Raw genomic sequence first — 19,461 nt, forward strand, 5'->3', positions numbered from 1 at the left:
CTGTGTCAGGATTGCAAGGTGAGTAAAATAGGGGTCCTATTTCCAAGATTGTTGATAAGGCCAAGCTTATAATGTGTCAGGAGAAACATGTCTTTCTTTACAACAACATTCAAGTTCTGTGCTCTCCCCAGGGAGAACTAGGGGGCGTGGCCTCAAAATAAGGGGGAGCAGATTTAGGACTGAGTTGAGGAGGAACTTCTTCACACAAAGGGTTGTGAATCTGTGGAATTCCCTGCCCAGTGAAGCAGTTGAGGCTACCTCATTGAATGTTTTTAAGGCAAGGATAGATACATTTTTGAACAGTAAAGGAATTAAGGGTTATGGGGAGCGGGCGGGTAAGTGGAGCTGAGTCCACAAAAGGATCAGCCATGATCTTATTGAATGGTGGAGCAGGCTCGAGGGGCCAGATGGCCGACTCCTGCTCCTAGTTCTTACGAATGATAGTGGGGAGAAATCGATTCTGATAATGCTACTAAAATGTCAAAGAACTCTCAGCCTGAAAGGGTAACAGTGGCAGATACCCTCAACTGGTTGAAATGGTGTCTGGATATTCACCTCCAGTGCTGTAACCTGCAGCATTACCGATCAAACACTGGGATTAGGCTGGGGAGGCTCATTGTTCAGTTAGCACAGACACGATGGGCAGAGTGGCCTTTCTCTATGCAGTAAAGTTTCTACGATCCTGTTCTATGACCATCAGCCCGAACCTGAACATTCCCAGGTCTTGCTGCACATGGACATGGACATTTAGTGTCCACCTCCCTTTCTCCTTCTGTGCGAGTCACTCACTCTCTGCGTGTCTCTGACTCCCCCAGCCCCCTCACTCTCTCCACCCTCTTCTCACTTTGTGACATTGAGAGGATGTCCTGCAGCGATAGGCCTGAATACTGAGCAGCGTTGCTGAGTCACAGCTGTCACACCAGAGCTTCTGGTAAACAGGACGCAGGCTTAATACCAGCTGACTGCAAGGAAATGGAACCAGCCGAGTCCTTTCACTCCCCCAGCCACACAGGGGGTCAGGACCTGACATTCTTCTCATACTTTAGATTCTCTAAGTTTAGAAGCCAGCTTAAATTTAAACTTAGATTTAAGTTCAGTTATAAAAAGAACTAAAAATCAGTAACCATGTCAGATAAACCCTAGCCGATTCACTAATATCCTTTCGGAAAGGAAGTGTGCTGTCCTTATCCAGTTTGGCTTAAGAACATAAGAAATAGGAGCAGGAGTCGGCCATCTGGCCCTTCGAGCCTGCCCCGCCATTCAACAAGATCATGGCTGATCTGAAGCGAATCAGTTCCACTTACCCGCCTGCTCCCCATAACCCCTAATTCCCTTATCGATCAGAAAACTATCTACCCGTGATTTAAACATATTCAACGAGGAAGCCTCCACCACTTCAATGGGCAGAGAATTCCAGAGATTCACTACCCTCTGAGAGAAGAAGTTCCCCCTCAACTCTGTTCTGAACCGGCCCCCCCTTATTTTGAGGCTGTGCCCTCTAGTTCTGGTTTCCCTTCTAAGTGGAAAGAATCTCTCCACCTCTACCCTATCCAGCCCCTTCATTATCTTATATGTGACTCCAGCCCCAAACCAATGTGTTGATGCTTTAACTGCTGCTGTGAGGGTCCAGCCCGGACTACCTGGATCCACTACAGTTAACCATGATCAACTTGGAAAGCAGCTCACCCTTACTTTCATACGACAAGGGTGGCAATATCTACCAACCTTGCCAGCAATGCCCACATTCCAGAAACAGTGGCAGCTTTGGATAGATTCCAGCATGGAGTCCCAATCTGTGGGCTTTAGTCAGGACACTCGCTGGTTTCCTTCCAGTGATCTCTGGGTTAGAGAGAGGGGAAATCAGCCCGGGTTCCTGCTCCTGATCACTGTCCAGTGATCCCTGGGTTAGAGAGAGAGAGGGGGAATCAGCCAGGGTTCCTGCTCCCGATCCCTGTCCAGTGATCCCCGGGTTAGAGAGAAAGGGGAAATCAGCCAGGGTTCCTGCTCCTGATCCCTGTCCAGTGATCCCTGGGTTAGAGAGAGAGGGGGGGAATCAGCCAGGGTTCCTGCTCCCGATCCCTGTCCAGTGATCCCTGGGTTAGAGAGAGAGAGGGGGAATCAGCCAGGGTTCCTGCTCCCGATCCCTGTCCAGTGATCCCTGGGTTAGAGAGAGGGGAAATCAGCCAGGGTTCCTGCTCCTGATCCCTGTCCAGTGATCCCTGGGTTAGAGAGAGAGAGGGGGAATCAGCCAGGGTTCCTGCTCCCGATCCCTGTCCAGTGATCCCCGGGTTAGAGAGAAAGGGGAAATCAGCCAGGGTTCCTGCTCCTGATCCCTGTCCAGTGATCCCTGGGTTAGAGAGAGAGAGGGGGAATCAGCCAGGGTTCCTGCTCCCGATCCCTGTCCAGTGATCCCTGGGTTAGAGAGAGAGAGGGGGAATCAGCCAGGGTTCCTGCTCCCGATCCCTGTCCAGTGATCCCTGGGTTAGAGAGAGGGGAAATCAGCCAGGGTTCCTGCTCCCGATCCCTGTCCAGTGATCCCTGGGTTAGAGAGAGAGAGGGGGAATCAGCCAGGGTTCCTGCTCCCGATCCCTGTCCAGTGATCCCCGGGTTAGAGAGAAAGGGGAAATCAGCCAGGGTTCCTGCTCCTGATCACTGTCCAGTGATCCCTGGGTTAGAGAGAGGGGAAATCAGCCAGGGTTCCTGCTCCTGATCCCTGTCCAGTGACCCCTGGGTTAGAGAGAGGGGAAATCAGCCAGGGTTCCTGCTCCTGATCACTGTCCAGTGATCCCTGGGTTAGAGAGAGAGAGGGGAAATCAGCCAGGGTTCCTGCTCCTGATCCCTGTCCAGTGATCCCTGGGTTAGAGAGAGAGAGGGGGAATCAGCCAGGGTTCCTGCTCCCGATCCCTGTCCAGTGATCCCTGGGTTAGAGAGAGGGGAAATCAGCCAGGGTTCCTGCTCCTGATCACTGTCCAGTGATCCCTGGGTTAGAGAGAGAGAGGGGAAATCAGCCAGGGTTCCTGCTCCTGATCCCTGTCCAGTGATCCCTGGGTTAGAGAGAGGGGAAATCAGCCAGGGTTCCTGCTCCTGATCACTGTCCAGTGATCCCTGGGTTAGAGAGAGAGAGGGGAAATCAGCCAGGGTTCCTGCTCCTGATCACTGTCCAGTGATCCCAGGGTTAGAGAGAGAGAGAGAGAGAGGGGAAATCAGCCAGGGTTCCTGCTCCTGATCCCTGTCCAGTGATCCTTGGGTTAGAGAGTTTAAAGTTTATTTATTCGTGTCACAAGTAGGTTTACATTAACACTGCAATGAAGTTCATAGAATCGTACAACACGGAAGAGGCCCTTTGGCCCATCGAGGTCCACACTGACACATTAGAAACACCTGAATTCCCACCTAATCCCATCTGCCAGCACTTGGCCCATAGCCCGGAATGTTCTGATGGGCCAAGTGCTCATCCAGGTACTTTTTAAAGCCTCCACCACCCTCCCAGGCAGCGCTTTCCAGACTATCACCACCCTCTGGGTAAAAAGGTTTTTCCTCACATCCACCCTCACCTTGAACCTATGCCCCTCGTGACTGACCCTTCAACTAAGGGGAACAGCTGCTCCTCATCCACTCTGTCCGTGTCTCTCATAATCTTGTTCACCTCGATCAGGTCGCCCCTCAGTCTCCTCTGCTCCAACAATAACAACCCAAGCCTATCCAACCTCTCTTCATAATTTAAATACTCCGTCCCAGGCAGCATCCTGGTGAATCTCCTCTGCACCCCCTCCAGTCCAATCACATCCTTCGTATAATGTGGTGACCAGAACAGCACACAGTGCTCCAGCTGTGGTCTCACCAAAGTTCTATACAATTCCAACATGACCTCCCTGCTTTTGTCCATGCTTCAATTGATAAAGGCCCTTATGCCTTTTTCACCACCCTATTAACAAGCCCTTCCACCTTCAGAGATCTGTGGACAAACACACCAAGGTCCCTTTGTTCCACAGAACTCCCGAGTGTCCTACCATTCACTGAGTACTTTCTTGTCAAATTACTCCTTCCAAAGTGAATCACCTCACACTTTTCAGGGTTAAATTCCATCTGCCACTTATCTGCCCATTTGACCATTCCGTCTATATCTTCCTGTAGCCCAATACACTCCGCCTCATTGTTAACCACCCGGCCAAACTTTGTGTCATCCGCAAACTTACTAATCCCACCCCCACATAGTCACCAATGTCATTTATATAAATGACGAATAATAGGGGGCCAAACACAGATCCCCGTGGTACGCCACTATCCCTATCTACTTCACGAAGACGACCGTCATCCCGGTACCTAAGAAAAACCAAGCAGTGTGTCTTAATGACTATCGGCCGGTGGCTCTGACATCCATCATTATGAAGTGCTTCAAAAGGCTGGTCATGGCACGAATCAATTCCAGCCTCCCAGACTACCTGGATCCACTACAGTTCACCTACCGCCGCAACAGGTCCACAGCAGACACCATCTCCCTGGCCCTGCTCTCAACCCTGGAACACCTAGATAACAAGGACACCTATGGCAGACTCCTATTTATTGACTACAGCTCAGCCTTCAACACCATTATTCCCATGAAACTCATCTCCAAACTCTGTGGCCTGGGGCTTGGCACCTCCCTCTGCGACTGGATCCTGAACTTCCTAACCCACAGACCACAATCAGTAAGGATAGGCAACAACACCTCCTCCACGATCATCCTCAACACCGGTGCCTCACAAGGCTGTGTTCTCAGCCCCCTACTATACTCCTTATACACCTATGACTGTGCGGCCAAATTCCCCTCCAATTCGATTTTCAAGTTTGCTGATGACACCCCCGTAGTGGGTCGGATCTCAAACAATGAGACAGAGTACAGGAATGAGATAGAGAATCTGGTGAACTGGTGCGGCAACAATAATCTCTCCCTCAATGTCAACAAAACAAAGGAGATTGTCATCGACTTCAGGAAGCGTAAAGGAGAACATGCCTCTGTCTACATCAACGGGGACGAAGTAGAAAGGTCGAGAGCTTCAAGTTTTTAGGTGTCCAGATCACCAACAACCTGCCCTGGTCCCCCATGCCGACACTATAGTTAAGAAAGCCCCACCAACGCCTCTACTTTCTCAGAAGACTAAGGAAATTTGGCATGTCAGCTACGACTCTCACCAACTTTTACAGATGCACCATAGAAAGCATTCTTTCTGGTTGTATCACAGCTTGGTATGGCTCCTGCTCTGACCAAGACCGTAAGGAACTACAAAAGGTTGTGAATGTAGCCCAATCCATCACGCAAACCAGCCTCCCATCCATTGACTCTGACTTCCCGCTGTCTCGGCAAAGCAGCCAGCATAATTAAGGACCTCACGCACCCCGGACATTCTCTCTTCCACCTTCTTCCGTCGGGTACAAGATACAAAAGTCTGAGGTCACGTACCAACCGACTCTAGAACAGCTTCTTCCCTGCTGCTGTCAGACTTGTGAATGGGCTTATCTTGCATTAAGTTGGTTTTTCTCTACACCCTAGCTATGACTATAACACTACATTCTGCACTCTCTTGTTTCCTTCTCTATGAACGGTATGCTTTGTCTGCATAGTGCGCAAGAAACAATACTTTTCACTGTATGTTAATACATGTGACAATAATAAATCAATCGCTCAACACTGGCTTTCAGTCACTAAAGCAGCATCATCCTCCGTCTCCCACAACTGAGCCAATATTGAATTCTCTTTATCAAATTACCCTGTATCCCATGTGAATTTACCTTCTTTACAAGTCTCTCATGTGGGATCTTATCAAAAGCTTTGCTGAAATCCATATAAACTGCATCGACTGCACTCCCCTCATCTACACACCTGGTCACCTCCTCAAAAAATTCAATCAGATTTGTTAGGCATGACCTCCCTCTGACGAAGCTATGCTGACTGTCCCTGATCAAGCTTTGCCTCTCCAAGTGGAGATAGATGCTCTCCTTCAAAAGTTTCTCCAGTAGTTTCCCTACTACTGACGTGAGACTCACTGGTCTGTAATTCCCTGGTTTGTCTCTATAACCCTTGTTGAATCGTGGAACCACATTAGCTGTTCTCCAGTCGTCTGGCACCTCCCCCGTGTCCAGAGAGGAATTGAAAATTTGGGTCAGAGCCCCTGCAATCTCCTCCCTAGCCTCCCACAGCAGCCTCGGGCACAATTCACCTGGACCTGGAGAGTTATCCACTTTTAAGGCTGCCAACACCTCCAATACCTCGTCCTTCCCTGTGTCAATTTGCTCAAGAACCTCACAGTCTCTCTCCCTGAATTCCATATCATCGTCCTCATTCTCTTGGGTGAAGACAGATGTGAGATATTCATTCAACACTCGACCAATGTCCTCTGGTTCCATCCACAGGTCGCCCCCTTGGTCCCTAATGGGCCCCACTCTCTCCCTGGTTATCCTCTTCCCATTGATATACTTATAGAATATCTTGGGATTTTTCCCAACTTTTAACAGCCAGAGTTTTCTCATATCCCCTCTTTGCTTTCTTAAGCTCCACCCTGCACTTTCTAAACCTCACTAATCCCTCCACTGATTTCCTCCCCTTGTAATTTTTAAAAGACTTTCTTTCCTTCTCATTGTATCCTGGATATCTCTGGATATCCATGGTTCTCTGGGTTTGTTACACCTACCTATCACCCTCGAGGGAACATGCTGGGTTTGCACCCTCCCCATTTCCTTTTTGAATGCCCCTGCTGCTCTTCTGTAGATTTTCCCATTAGTAGCTGTCCCCAGCTTACCTTGGCCAGATCCTGTCTTATTTTACTGAAATCCGCTCTCCGCCAATCCAAAACTTTTTTTTGCAGCTTTTCTATTTCCTTGTCCATAACAAGCTGAAATTGTACCGTGTTGTGATCGCTATCACTAAAATGTTCTCCCAGCACCACCTCAACCACCTGTCCGGCTTCATTCCCTAGAAACAGGTCCAGCACAGCTCCCTGCCTTGCTGGACCCTCCACATATTGATTAAAAAAGTTCTCCTGTACACATTTCAAGAAATCTACTCCATCCAAACCCTTAACACCCTGTGGCGGCATGGTAGCACAGTGGTTAGCACTGCTGCCTCACAGCTCCAGGGTCCCGGGTTCGATTCCCGGCTCGGGTCACTGTCTGTGTGGAGTTTGCACATTCTCCTCGTGTCTGCGTGGGTTTCCTCCGGGTGCTCCGGTTTCCTCCCACAGTCCAAAGATGTGCGGGTTAGGTTGATTGGCCAGGTTAAAAATTGTCCCTGAGATGCGTAGTTAGCGGGTAAATATGTGGGGGTAGGGCCTGGGTGGGATTGTGGTCGGTGCAGACTCGATGGGCCGAATGGCCTCCTTCTGCACTGTCGGGTTTCTATGTTTCTATACCCCAGTTCACGTTGAGAAAGTTGAAATCACCGAATATAATAACCCTCGTTATTGTTTTTACACACCTGCACAAACTGAGCAATAAGTAAAACCCTGCAATTTCTATTGTTATTCGGGGGTATAGCTCAGTGGTCAAGTATTTGGCTGCAGATCAAGAGGTCCTCGGTTCAAATCCGGGTACATCCTTCAGTACTTAATTAGATTTTTGGGGCAGGCACAGTGGCACAGTGGTTAGCGCTGCTGCCTCTCAGCACCAGGGACCCGGGTTCGATTCCCAGCTTGGATCACTGTCTGTGTGGAGTTTGTACCTTCTCCCCATGTCTGCATGGGTTTCCTCCCACAGTCCAAAGATGTACAAGTTAGGTGGATTGGCCGTGCTAAATTGCCCTTTAGTGTCAGGGGGATTAGTAGGGTAAATCTGTGGGGCTATGGGGATAAGGACTGGGTGGAATTGTGGTCGGTGCAGACTCGATGGGCCGAATGGCCTCCTTCTGCACTGTAGGGATACTATGATGCTATGATATTTGCTCCTCAATATCCCTCTGACTATCTGGGGGTCTATAATGTCAATGCCCCTTTTTCATTCCTAAACTCTACCCTCAAAGCTTCATTCGATGCCCCCTGAAATATATCATCTCTCCTTACTGCAGCAACTGACTCCTTAACTAACAATGCAATGTCTCCTCCTTTTCCACATCCTCCCCTGACTCGCCTGAAGATTCCATATCCCGGAATGTTGAGTTGCCAATCGCGTCCTTCCTTTAACCATATTTCTCTGATAGCTGCCATATCACACTTCCACCTGTCAATCATCGCCCTCAACTCATCCATTTTACCTGCAACATTCCCGGTGTTAAAGTAGAGGCCATCCAGCCTGGCCTTACTCCTTTGAAACTTAATACAGCTGCACTCCCTCTGACTTGTTACTGTGAAAATCCCCTCGTCGCCACATTCCGGTACCTGCTCAGAAACACCGAGGAAGAATTTATGCTGCTAAACAGCCTGTCTTTCCATCTGTGGGAGGAAACCGGAGCATCTGGAGAAAGACACAGGGATAACGTGCAGACTCCGCACAGACAGTGACCCAAGCCAGGAACCTGGTGCTGTGAAGCAGCAGTGCTAACCATTGTGCCACCAGATGGGTTTTTACAACAATCAATTTTCATGGTCATCATTAGACTTTTTTTATTCAATGAGTTCAAATTTCACCATCTGCTGTGGTGGGATTCGAACCCGGGTCCCCAGAGCCTTACCCTGGGTCTCCAGTGGCAATACCACTACACCACTGCCTCCTTGAAAAGGGGAGGTTTGGACACGGTAAGTGTCATATGGGGGAGGTAAAGGGGAAGAGGGAGTGAGGAAGGGGTCAAACAGCAGACGTACCAAAGGCGAGTACAACCTGGGAAGAGGGCGGAGTGACAGCGTTTAGACAATGGACATACCGAGTGCCAACACCGTATGGTGGAGAATGACTTTGGAGGTGAAAGAGTAGATAAAGCCAGGAGTTATACCCACCTTTCCGTAGCTGCTCAACAATGAAGGAGAAGCCATTAGTCCGGGGGTGGAGGACGTATTCATATAGCGGTAGCCCTCGAGACGTAGCAAACTCATCACTCCGTGCTTTGGTGGAAGCTGGAAAAGAGTAGCATTATGAATAAATCCCAGAAGAGTGAGGTGGTTCATCCCCATCACCACTGTCTGTCTCTCAGACTGAGAGAACCCAGGGTCGAGTGCGCTGAGAAGATGGGCATGGGGGACGTGGGGGAGAGGTGAATGAAAACAATTGTCGATTATTATAGAAAACCCATTTGGTTCACTAATGTCCTTTAGACAGCGAGAACAAACCAAGTTTCTCCAACCTTGTCTGCTTTGATGTCAGGAGCTGTCACTCTCACCTCTTTTGTTCCTGTTTTGGTTAAGGGTCTAATGATGTCAGGAATTGCGTTTTTTAAAATGATCTATTGGATGTGGGTGTTCCTGGCTGGGCCAGCATTTATAACTCGTCCCTCATTGCCTCCGAGTGTCTTGCTCGGCCATTTCAGAGGGCAGTTGCCGTGACTCTGGAGTCACGTGGGACCGACTAGCCAAGGACGGTAGATTTCCTTCCCTAAAGGACATTAGTGAACCAAATGGGTTTTCTATAACAATCGACAATTATTTTCATTAGACTTTTACGGGATTCGAACCTGGGTCCCCAGAGCATTGCACTGGGTCTCTGGATTACTAGGTCTAGTGACAACACCACCATGTCACTGCCTTCCCAAAGTGAGTGCAAGTAAGCAGGTTATTGCTGAGTAAGCAGATGAGACGAAGATTGGTGGAGTTGCTGATAGTGCTGGGGATTGTCAGAGGATACAACAGGATATCGATAGATTGGAGACTCGGGCACAGAAATGGCAGGTGGAGTTTAATCCGGACAAATGCGAGGTGATGCATTTTGGAGGATCAAATTTAGGTGTGAATTATCCTGTAAACGGCAGAACCCTTCGGAACATTAACATACAGAGGGATCTGGGCAGCAGGTCCACAGTTCCCTAAAAGTGGCAACACAGGTGGCCAAGGTGATTAAGAAGGTATACGGCGTGCTTACCTTCATCAGCCGGGGCACTGAGTACAGGAGTTGGGAAATCATGTTGCAGCTATATAAAACCCTGGTTAGGCTGCATTCGGAGCATTGCGGGCAGTTCTGGTCACCACACTACCAGAAGGATGTGGAAGCTTTGGAGAGAGCGCAAGGAAGGTTCACCAGGATGTTGCCTGGTCTCGAGGGTGTCGGCTGTGAGGAGAGGTTGAATAAACTAGGATTGTTTTCAATGGGAAGACGGAGGCTGAGGGGAGACCTGATAGAGGTTTACAGAATGATGAGAGGCACAGACAGGGTGGAGAGTCAGAGGCTTTTCCCCAGGGTGGAAGTATCAGTTACAAGGGGCACAGGTTCAAGGTGAGAGGGGGAAAAGTTTAAGGGAGATGTGTGGGGGAAGTTTTTCACACAGAGGGTGGTGGGTGTCTGGAACGCGCTGCCAGGGGAGGTGGTGGAAGCAGGCACATTAGCAACATTTAAGAGGCATCTGGATGTGTCCATGAATAGGGAGGGGATAGAGGAATACAGACTGAGGAAGGGCAGAAAGTTCTTTTTTAGTTTATTAAGGGCATCGTGATCAGCAGGATGTTGGAGGGCCAAAGGGCCTGTTCCTGAGCTGTACTTTTCTCTGTTCTATCCAATGCCTTCAGCCATTTCTTGATATCACATGGAGTGAATCAAATTGGCTGAAGAATCTGATGTTGGGGACCACTGGAGGAGGCTGAGATGGATCATCCACTCGGCACTTCTGGCTGGAGATTGTTGCAAATGCTTCTACCATATCTTTTGCACTGATGCGCTGGGCTGCTCCATCATTGAGGATGGGGGTAAAAGAAAATTACTGCAGATGCTGGAATCTGAAACAAAAACAGAAAATGCTGGAAAACCTCAGCAGGTCTGAAAGCCTCTGTGGAGACAGAATAGAGTAAGAAGTCTCACAACACCAGGTTAAAGTCCAACAGGTTTATTTGGTAACAAAAGCCACTAGCTTTCGGAGCGCTGCTCCTTCGTCAGGTGAGTGGGATTTCAGTTCACAAACAGGGCACATAAAGGAAACTTTGAGACTGAGATGTCTGTACCTTTAAGACTTGATTACCTGTAAAGACTCGCATTCCAACCATTATTTTGTAAATTGAGTTTGTGTCTTTATATGCCCTGTTTGTGAACTGAAATCCCACTCACCTGACGAAGAAGCGCTCCGAAAGCTTGTGGCTTTTGTTACCAAATAAACCCGTTGGACTTTAACCGGGTGTTGTGAGACTCCTTACTGTGTTTACCCCAGTCCAACGCCGGTATCTCCACACCGAGATAGAATAGAGCCAACGTTTCAACACTGGATGACCTGCTGAGATTTTCCAGCATTTTGTGTTTTTGAGGAGGGGGATATTTGTGGAGCCTCCTCCTCCAGTGAGTTGTTTTATTGTCCACCATGATTCACAGCTGGATGTGGCAGGATTGCCAAGTTGGTGAGTAGTTGTGGTTGGGGGGATTTAGGAAGATACTGGGTCAGTGCAGTGGGTGAAGATGGGCAGAGAGTGGGTAGTTATGGTAGGGCTATATGTGGAGATGATGAATTGGTGGGGTTGGGGGATAGACAGTTGCTGAGTGCGTGTGGTTGAGGGATATCCAGGCTTGGGCTGACAAGTGGCAAGAAACATTCATGCCACACAATTGCCAGGCAATGACCATCACCAATAAGAGACACTCTAACCACCGCCCCTTGACATTCAATGGTGTTACCGTCACTGAATCCCCCACTGTCAACATCCTTGGGGTTACCATTGACCAGAAACTCAACTGGACTCACCACATAAACACAGTGGCTACAAGAGCAGGTCAGAGGCTGGGAATCCTGCGGCGAGTAACTCACCTCCTGACTCCCCAAAGCCTGTCCACCATCTACAAGGAGTGTGATGGAATACTCCCCACTTGCCTGGATGGGTGCAGCTCCAACAACACTCAAGAAGCTTGGCACCATCCAGGACAAAGCAGCCCCGCTTGATTGGCACCACATCTACAAACATTCACTCCCTCCACCACCAATGAACAGTGGCAGCCGTGTGTACCATCTACAAGATGCACTGCAGGAACTCACCAAGGCTCCTCAGATAGCACCTTCCAAATGAACAACCTCTACCACATTGAAGGACAAGGGCATGGGAACACCACCACCTGAAGTCCCCCCCAAGTCACTCACCATCCTGACTTGGAAATATATCACTGTTCCTTCACTGTCGCTGGGTCAAAATCCTGGAACTCCCTCCCTAACAGCACTGTGAGTGGACCTACACCACAGAGACTGCAGCGTTTCAAGAAGGTAGCTCATGCTCACCACCACCTCCCCAAGGGCATTTAGGGATGGGCAATAAATACTGATCCTGCCAGCAATGCTCACGCCCCATGAATAAAAAAAAGGTGGGGCTTAAGGTGGGGTTGGGAGTGCAGGGAGAAGGCTGGTAGGTTGGGGTGAGGGATATGGGAGGGGTTACGGGGATAGGGCGGGATGTTCTTTTGGAGAGTCAGTGCAGACTTGACGGGCCGAATGGCCTCTCTCTGCACCGTAGGGATTCTCTGATACAGTATTTCTTCATTGGTTAGAGAGAGATGAGAGGTTACACAGTTAAACATATTCTCTCTCACATCCTCCTCCGCATGCAAGGAAAATGTAGCCAGAATCTAAATTCTGACAAATTCTGAACTCATTTGCCAAGGAATTTTATCCTTGGCTGGGAATCATGTAAACAATTGTTAAAAATAACTCGGGTTCTTAATCCTTGTCCCTGAGCCCATGTATTCATTAACAGAACAACAACATTTCAGTAATATCAGCAGAAAACAGGAACTGAATGTCTGATTTCTACAGAATGATTCGAACTTTAGACCCTCTATAATCCTCAGCAGTGATTGGGTAACAGGTAGCAATGGCTACCAACACCCACTAATTGAGAAACTGTCACAAAGAGCAATGAGGAAATACAACTGGGTTTGATCCATTGGGATTGTGTACACAGTGGGAGTGAACGGGGAGGGGTTTGGGTCCATTGGGATTGTGTACAATGGAGTGAATGGGAAGGGGTTTTAGTCCATTGGGATTGTGTACAGTGGGAGTGAATGGGAAGGGGTTTTAGTCCATTGGGATTGTGTACAGTGGGAGTGAATGGGAAAGAGTTTTAGTCCATTGGGATTGTATACAGTGGGAGTGAATGGGAAGGGGTTTTAGTCCATTGGGATTGTGTACAGTGGGAGTGAATGGGAAGGAGTTTTAGTCCATTGGGATTGTGTACAGTGGGAGTGAATGGGAAGGGGTTTTAGTCCATTGGGATTGTGTACAGTGGGAGTGAATGGGAAGGAGTTTTAGTCCATTGGGATTGTGTACAGTGGGAGTGAATGGGAAGGAGTTTTAATCCATTGGGATTGTGTACAGTGGGAGTGAATGGGAAGGGGTTTGATCCATTGGGCTTGTGTAGAATGAGTCAATGAGATGGGGTTTTATCCATCGGGATTCACAGCGCAGAAGAGGCCCTTCGGCCCATCGAGTCCACACCGATACAACTTCCACCTAATCCCACTTGCCAGCACTTGGCCCATAGCCCTGAATGTTCTGATGGGCCAAGTGCTCATCCAGATACTTTTGAAAGGATGTGAGGCATCCCGCCTCCACCACCCTCCCAGGCAGCGCATTCCAGACCGTCACCACCCTCTGGGTAAAAAGATTTTCCCCTCACCCCCCCAAACCTCCTGCCCCTCACCATGAACCGATGTTTTACAAAAGCAGGGATGTACTTCTGAGGCTTTATAAAGCACTGGTTAGGCCCCATTTGGAGTACTGTGAGCAATTTTGGGCCCCACACCTCAGGAAGGACATACTGGCACTGGAGCGGGTCCAACAGAGATTCACACGGATGATCCCAGGACTGGTAGGCCTGACATACGATGAACGTCTGAGGATCGTGGGATTATATTCATTGGAGTTTAGGAGGTTGAGGGGAGATCTGATAGAAACTTACAAGATAATGAACGGCTTAGATAGGATGGACGTAGGGAAGTTGTTTCCATTAACAGGGGAGACTAGGACGCGGGGGCACAGCCTTAGAATAAAAGGGAGTCACTTTAGAACAGAGATGAGGAGAAATTTCTTCAGCCAGAGAGTGGTGGGTCTGTGGAATTCATTGCCACAGAGGGCTGTGGAGGCTGAGACGTTGAGCGTCTTCAAGACAGAAATTGATAAATTCTTGATTTCTCGAGGAATTAAGGGCTATGGGGAGAGAGCGGGTAAATGGAGTTGAAATCAACCATGATTGAATGGTGGAGTGGACTCGATGGGCCGAATGGCCTTACTTCCGCTCCTATGTCTTATGGTCTTATGTCCCCTCGTGACTGACCCTTCAACTAAGGGGAACAGCTGCTCCTTATCCACTCTGTCCATGTCTCTCAATGAGTCAATGGGATGGGGTGGAACCATTAGGATTGTGGACAGAGTGGATAGGAGGAGGTTGGGTCCATGAGAAGTGAAAGCACAGAAACCTGGTCATTGGTCTAACTTTTATCAACTCCAGCAGCAAACAGTTCCATTCACAATTCCCATGTCCCTAATCCCTGCAATCCCTTGTCCCTGTCTAATCTCATTTTCCAATGTTGCCGCAGTCACTAATCCTGGACCTGACTCTCTCAGCCTCTGTCTGAAGAAGATTCTACTGTAAGAGTTTTAACAACACCAGATTAAAGTCCAACAGGTTTATTTGGTAGCAAATGCCATTAGCTTTCGGAGCGCTGCTCCTTCATCAGATGGACTGATAGCCAAGTTCCGCACAGAAGATTCTACTGCCAGGGCTAAATCTCTTGTCTTTAATCTTCTATCTCTGGCTCCTTATTAGATCCTCAACTATTGAAAAGAGTTTGTACATCCATCCTTCAGGAGGTGAGGAAAGTGGGGTGGGAGAGATGAGTGGCAGGGACAGAAGAGGATGACAATAAAACTGATGATAATATATCATGTGAACTCAGTACAGAACGTCAAGGTAGAGTAACAACCCAATGTTTGACCAATTATTCAGCCCATTCACAAGCCTGAGACTGTTTATTCCCACCTCCCTCCGAGCCGGAGCCCAGAGCCCAACACAAAGCCAATTCCGGAACACTTCACAAATAACTGGCATACCTCCCCGAGCCTCAAAACATTCCCCAAAACTAAACAGTCCAAACTACTGGAAGCTATTTCAGTGCTGCCAGGAACTTTCAAAACTAAACACGATGGTGCATGATGTATTTGACAAACCGCACATTAATGCAAATCCCAAGTTTTAACCATGTAGATAATTAACCGTGGAATGAGGCAGCCCAGAGAGCAAGGGAAAGGAGGGGAGGGGGGGGGGGGGGGGGGGGAGAACTCGGTGTGAGGACTACAGGGGAGGGAGTAGGTCAGAGTGGATACGGGGGGGGGGTCAGAGTGTGAGGGATACTGGGGAGGGGGGAGGAGGCCAGGGTGTGAAGAATACTGGGGAGGGGTCGGATGGGGAGCTCAGAGTGCGAGGGAAAGGGCGGTGGGGCAGCCCAGATTGTGAGGGAAAGGAGGAGAGATGCGGGGGTAAAGGTCAGAGTGTGAGGGATACGGGGGTAAAGGTCAGAGTGTGAGGGATACGGGGGAAAAGGTCAGAGTGTGAGGGATACGGGGGAAAAGGTCAGAGTGTGAGGGATACGGGGGTAAAGGTCAGAGTGAGAGGGATACGGGGGTAAAGGTCAGAGTGTGAGGGATACGGGGGTAAAGGTCAGAGTGTGAGGAACACAGGGAGACGTTCAGAGAGGTTTGAGTTCGGGGGGGCTGTTGTAGGCAGGGGGAATTGGTCTTATGTGGCCTGTACAGGCGGGGACGGGTTGCTTCTCAGCAGGCTGGGACCAATGTTGACACGGAGAGGCTTGCTGGTGATGTTTGGCTGGGCCTGAACGAAGCTGACAGTGGGGGAATGCCAGGAGAACAAGGTGCAGAAAATAATTGGGAGGCGTAGATGGCATGAGAGTAAGATATTAGATTGAGACGGAGTAAGAGGGAATGTAATAAGGTCTAAAGGGTTCACAATGTCTGTCTGTAAACACAAAGCATGGAAAATCAGGTTGGTGATCTGCAGCTGAGGTAACCACGTGGGAATATGACGTCATGGCAATATTGAAAACAGACTGATGCTCAGGGAAGAAATTGTGTTCCTCCTTCAATACTGGGATAGAAAGCTGGTTAGCAGACAGGAAGCAAAGAGTTGGCATAAATAGATCTTTTTCTGATTGGCAGTCAGTGACTCGTGGGGTTCCACAGGGATTTGTGCTAGGACCCCAACTGTTCACATTATATATTAATGATTTGGAAGAGGGAACTGAATGTATTATCTTCAAATTTTCAGATGATACAAAGTTGGGTGGGAGGGTGAGCTGTGAGGAGGATGCAGAGATGTTTCAGTGTGATTTGGACAGGCTGAGTGTGTGGGTATCCGCATGGCAGATGCAGGATAATGTGGATAAATGTGAGGTTCTCCACTTTGGGAGCAATAATAGGAAGACAGATTATTACTTGAATGGGTGTAAATTGAGAGAGGTGGATACTCAGCGAGACCTTAGAAACATAGAATCCCTACAGTACAGAAGGAGGCCATTCAGCCCATCAAGTCTGTACTGGCCACAATCCCACCCAGGCCCTATTCCCATAACCCCACACATTTACCTTGCTAATCCCCATGACACTAGGGTCAATTTAGAATGGCCAATCAACCAAACCTGCATATCTTTGGACCTTGGAGTCCTCGTGCATCAGTCGCTGAGAGTAAGCGCTCAGGTACAGCAGGCAGTGAAGAAGGCAGATGGTATGTTGGTCTTCATAGCGAGAGGATTTGAGTATAGGGATAGGGATGTTTTGCTGCAATTGTACAGGGCGTTGGTGAGGCCACACCTGGAGTATTGTGTTCAGTTTTGGTGGACATCTGAGGAAGGATGTCCTTGCGATAGAGGGAGCACAGCGAAGGTTTACCAGGCTGATTCCTGGGATAGCGGGACTGTCATATGGGGAGAGACTAAGTTAGTTATGATTATATTCACTGGAGTTTGGAAGAGTGAGAGGGGATCTCATAGAAACTTATAAAATTCTAACAGGATTAGACAGGGTAGATTCAGAAAGAATGTTCCCGATGGTGGGGGAGTCCAGAACTAGGGGTCATAGTTTGAGGATAAGGGGTAAACCTTTTAGAACTGAGTTGAGGAGAGATTTCTTCACCCAGAGGGTGGTGAATGTGTGGAATTCACTCCCACAGAAAGTAGTTGAGGCCAAAACATTGTCTGATTTCAGGAAGAAATTAGATTTCGCTCTTGGGGCTAAAGGGATCGAGGGATATTGAATTCGATGATCAGCCATGATCAAAATGAATGGCGGAGCAGGCTCGAAGGCCGAATGGCCTCCTCCTGCTGCTAGTTTCTCTGATTGATGACAGTAATGTGGTTGATGTGGTGTACTTGGACTGTCCAAAGGTATTTGTGAAGTGTCAGTGAACAGGCTTGTCAGCAGAGGGACAGCGCGCGAGTCCATGGAATAAAAGGAGCACAGATATCAGCAAGGAGAAAAGGACAAGAGAGTGCTCAGAAACAGGGAGATGCGAATACTGGTTTTCTGGACTGCAGGAAGGTTTGTAGTGGAGTTCCATAGGGATGGGTGTTGGGACCTCTGCTTTTCCTGAGAAATATTAATGACCGAGACTCAGGTGCACAGGACACCTGTTTCAAAACGTGAAGATGAAACTAGCAGCATTGTGAACTGTGAGGAGGTTAGAATCAGAATCCTGCAGTGCAGAAAACGGCCATTCAGCCCATCGAGTCTGCACCGACCACAAACCCCCCGGGCCCTATCCTCATAACCCCACATACTTACCCGAGCTAGACCCCCTGGCAATTTAGCATGGCCAATCCGCCTAACCCGCACATCTTTGGAGTGCGGAAGGAAACCGGAGCACCCGGAGGAAACCCACGCAGACACGAGGAGAATGTGCAAACTCCACACAGACAGTGACCCAAGCCGGGAATTGAACCCAGGTCCCTGGCGCTGTGAGGCAGCAGTTCTAACCACTATGCTGCCGTGCCGCCCTTAATGATAGACTTCAAGGGGATACGGACAGTTTGATGAAATGGGCAGACAGTGGCAGACAAAATTAAATGTAGAGAACTGTCAAGTATTTTGGTAAGAATAACATGGAGACAGAATATTAAAAAGGTACAATTCTAAAAGGGGGCAAGAGCTGAGGGATGTGGGTGTATATGAGCATAAATCATCGAGAGCGCGGTTAATATCGTATACAGTATCCTGGGCTTTATCAATAGAAGTCATGATGTGGAGATGCCGGCGTTGGACTGGGGTGAACACAGTAAGAAGTCTCACAACACCAGGTTAAAGTCCAACAGGTTTATTTGGTAGCAAAAGCCACTAGCTTTCGGAACAGGCTGTCCCTACAGGGACTTGAACCTGGTGATGTTAGACTTCTTACTGTCTTTATCAATAAAGTCATGATGTGGAGATGCCGGCGTTGGACTGGGGTAAACACAGTAAGAAGTTTAACAACACCAGGTTAAAGTCCAACAGGTTTATTTGGTAGCAAAAGCCACACAAGCTTTCGAGGCTCTGAGCCCCTTCTTCAGGTGAGTGGGAATTCTGTTCACAAACAGAACTTATAAGACACAGACTCAATTTACATGAATAATGGTTGGAATGCGAATACTTACAACTAATCCAGTCTTTAAGAAAGTTTCTTAAAGACTGGATTAGTTGTAAGTATTCGCATTCCAACCATTATTCATGTAAATTGAGTCTGTGTCTTATAAGTTCTGTTTGTGAACAGAATTCCCACTCACCTGAAGAAGGGGCTCAGAGCCTCGAAAGCTTGTGTGGCTTTTGCTACCAAATAAACCTGTTGGACTTTAACCTGGTGTTGTTAAACTTCTTACTGTGTTTATCAATAAACCCATAAAATACAGAGCAAGGTTATTTTAAACCTGTATAAAACACTGGCTCAGTCTCAACTGGAGAATTGCGTCCATTCAGGACACCACACTCTCGGAAGGATGTGAAGGCTTTAGAGAGAGTGCAGAAAAGATTCTTGAGAATGGTTCCAGGGATGAAGAACGTCAGATCTGGGGACAGATTGAAGAAATTGGGCTGTTTTCCTCAGAGAAGAGGAAGACGTTTGATGGAGGTGTTCAAAATCATGAGGGGTCTGGACAGAGAGAAACTGTTCCCTTTGGCGGAAGGATGGAGGACATTGTTTTAAGATAATTGACAAAAGAAACAACACTGACATGAGAGGAAACTATTTTCCCTGACGAATGGTTAGGAGTGTGAGGAGGCAGATTCATATGGGAATTGGATAATTATCTGAAGGAAAAGATTTTACAGGGATATGTGGAAGAGACAGGAGTGGGAGACGAGGTGAATTGTTCTTGCTGAGAGCCAGCAGAGACAGGACAGGCCAAATA

The 19,461-nt window shown here is 48.4% G+C and overlaps 1 protein-coding gene across 1 annotated transcript in view; it reads right to left on the reverse strand.

Annotated features, from left to right (window-relative positions):
- Positions 1 to 19,461, reverse strand: part of lclat1 (lysocardiolipin acyltransferase 1) — a 79,507-nt gene that overhangs the window by 14,707 nt on the left and 45,339 nt on the right. The window contains exon 5 of the mRNA XM_078204542.1: positions 8,901 to 9,017. Within this exon, the coding sequence (XP_078060668.1) occupies positions 8,901 to 9,017 (117 nt within the window). The remainder of the gene's footprint in view (positions 1 to 8,900; positions 9,018 to 19,461) is intronic.

This window comes from Mustelus asterias, unplaced genomic scaffold (genome assembly GCF_964213995.1).
Source record: "Mustelus asterias unplaced genomic scaffold, sMusAst1.hap1.1 HAP1_SCAFFOLD_373, whole genome shotgun sequence".
Taxonomy (NCBI): domain Eukaryota; kingdom Metazoa; phylum Chordata; class Chondrichthyes; order Carcharhiniformes; family Triakidae; genus Mustelus; species Mustelus asterias.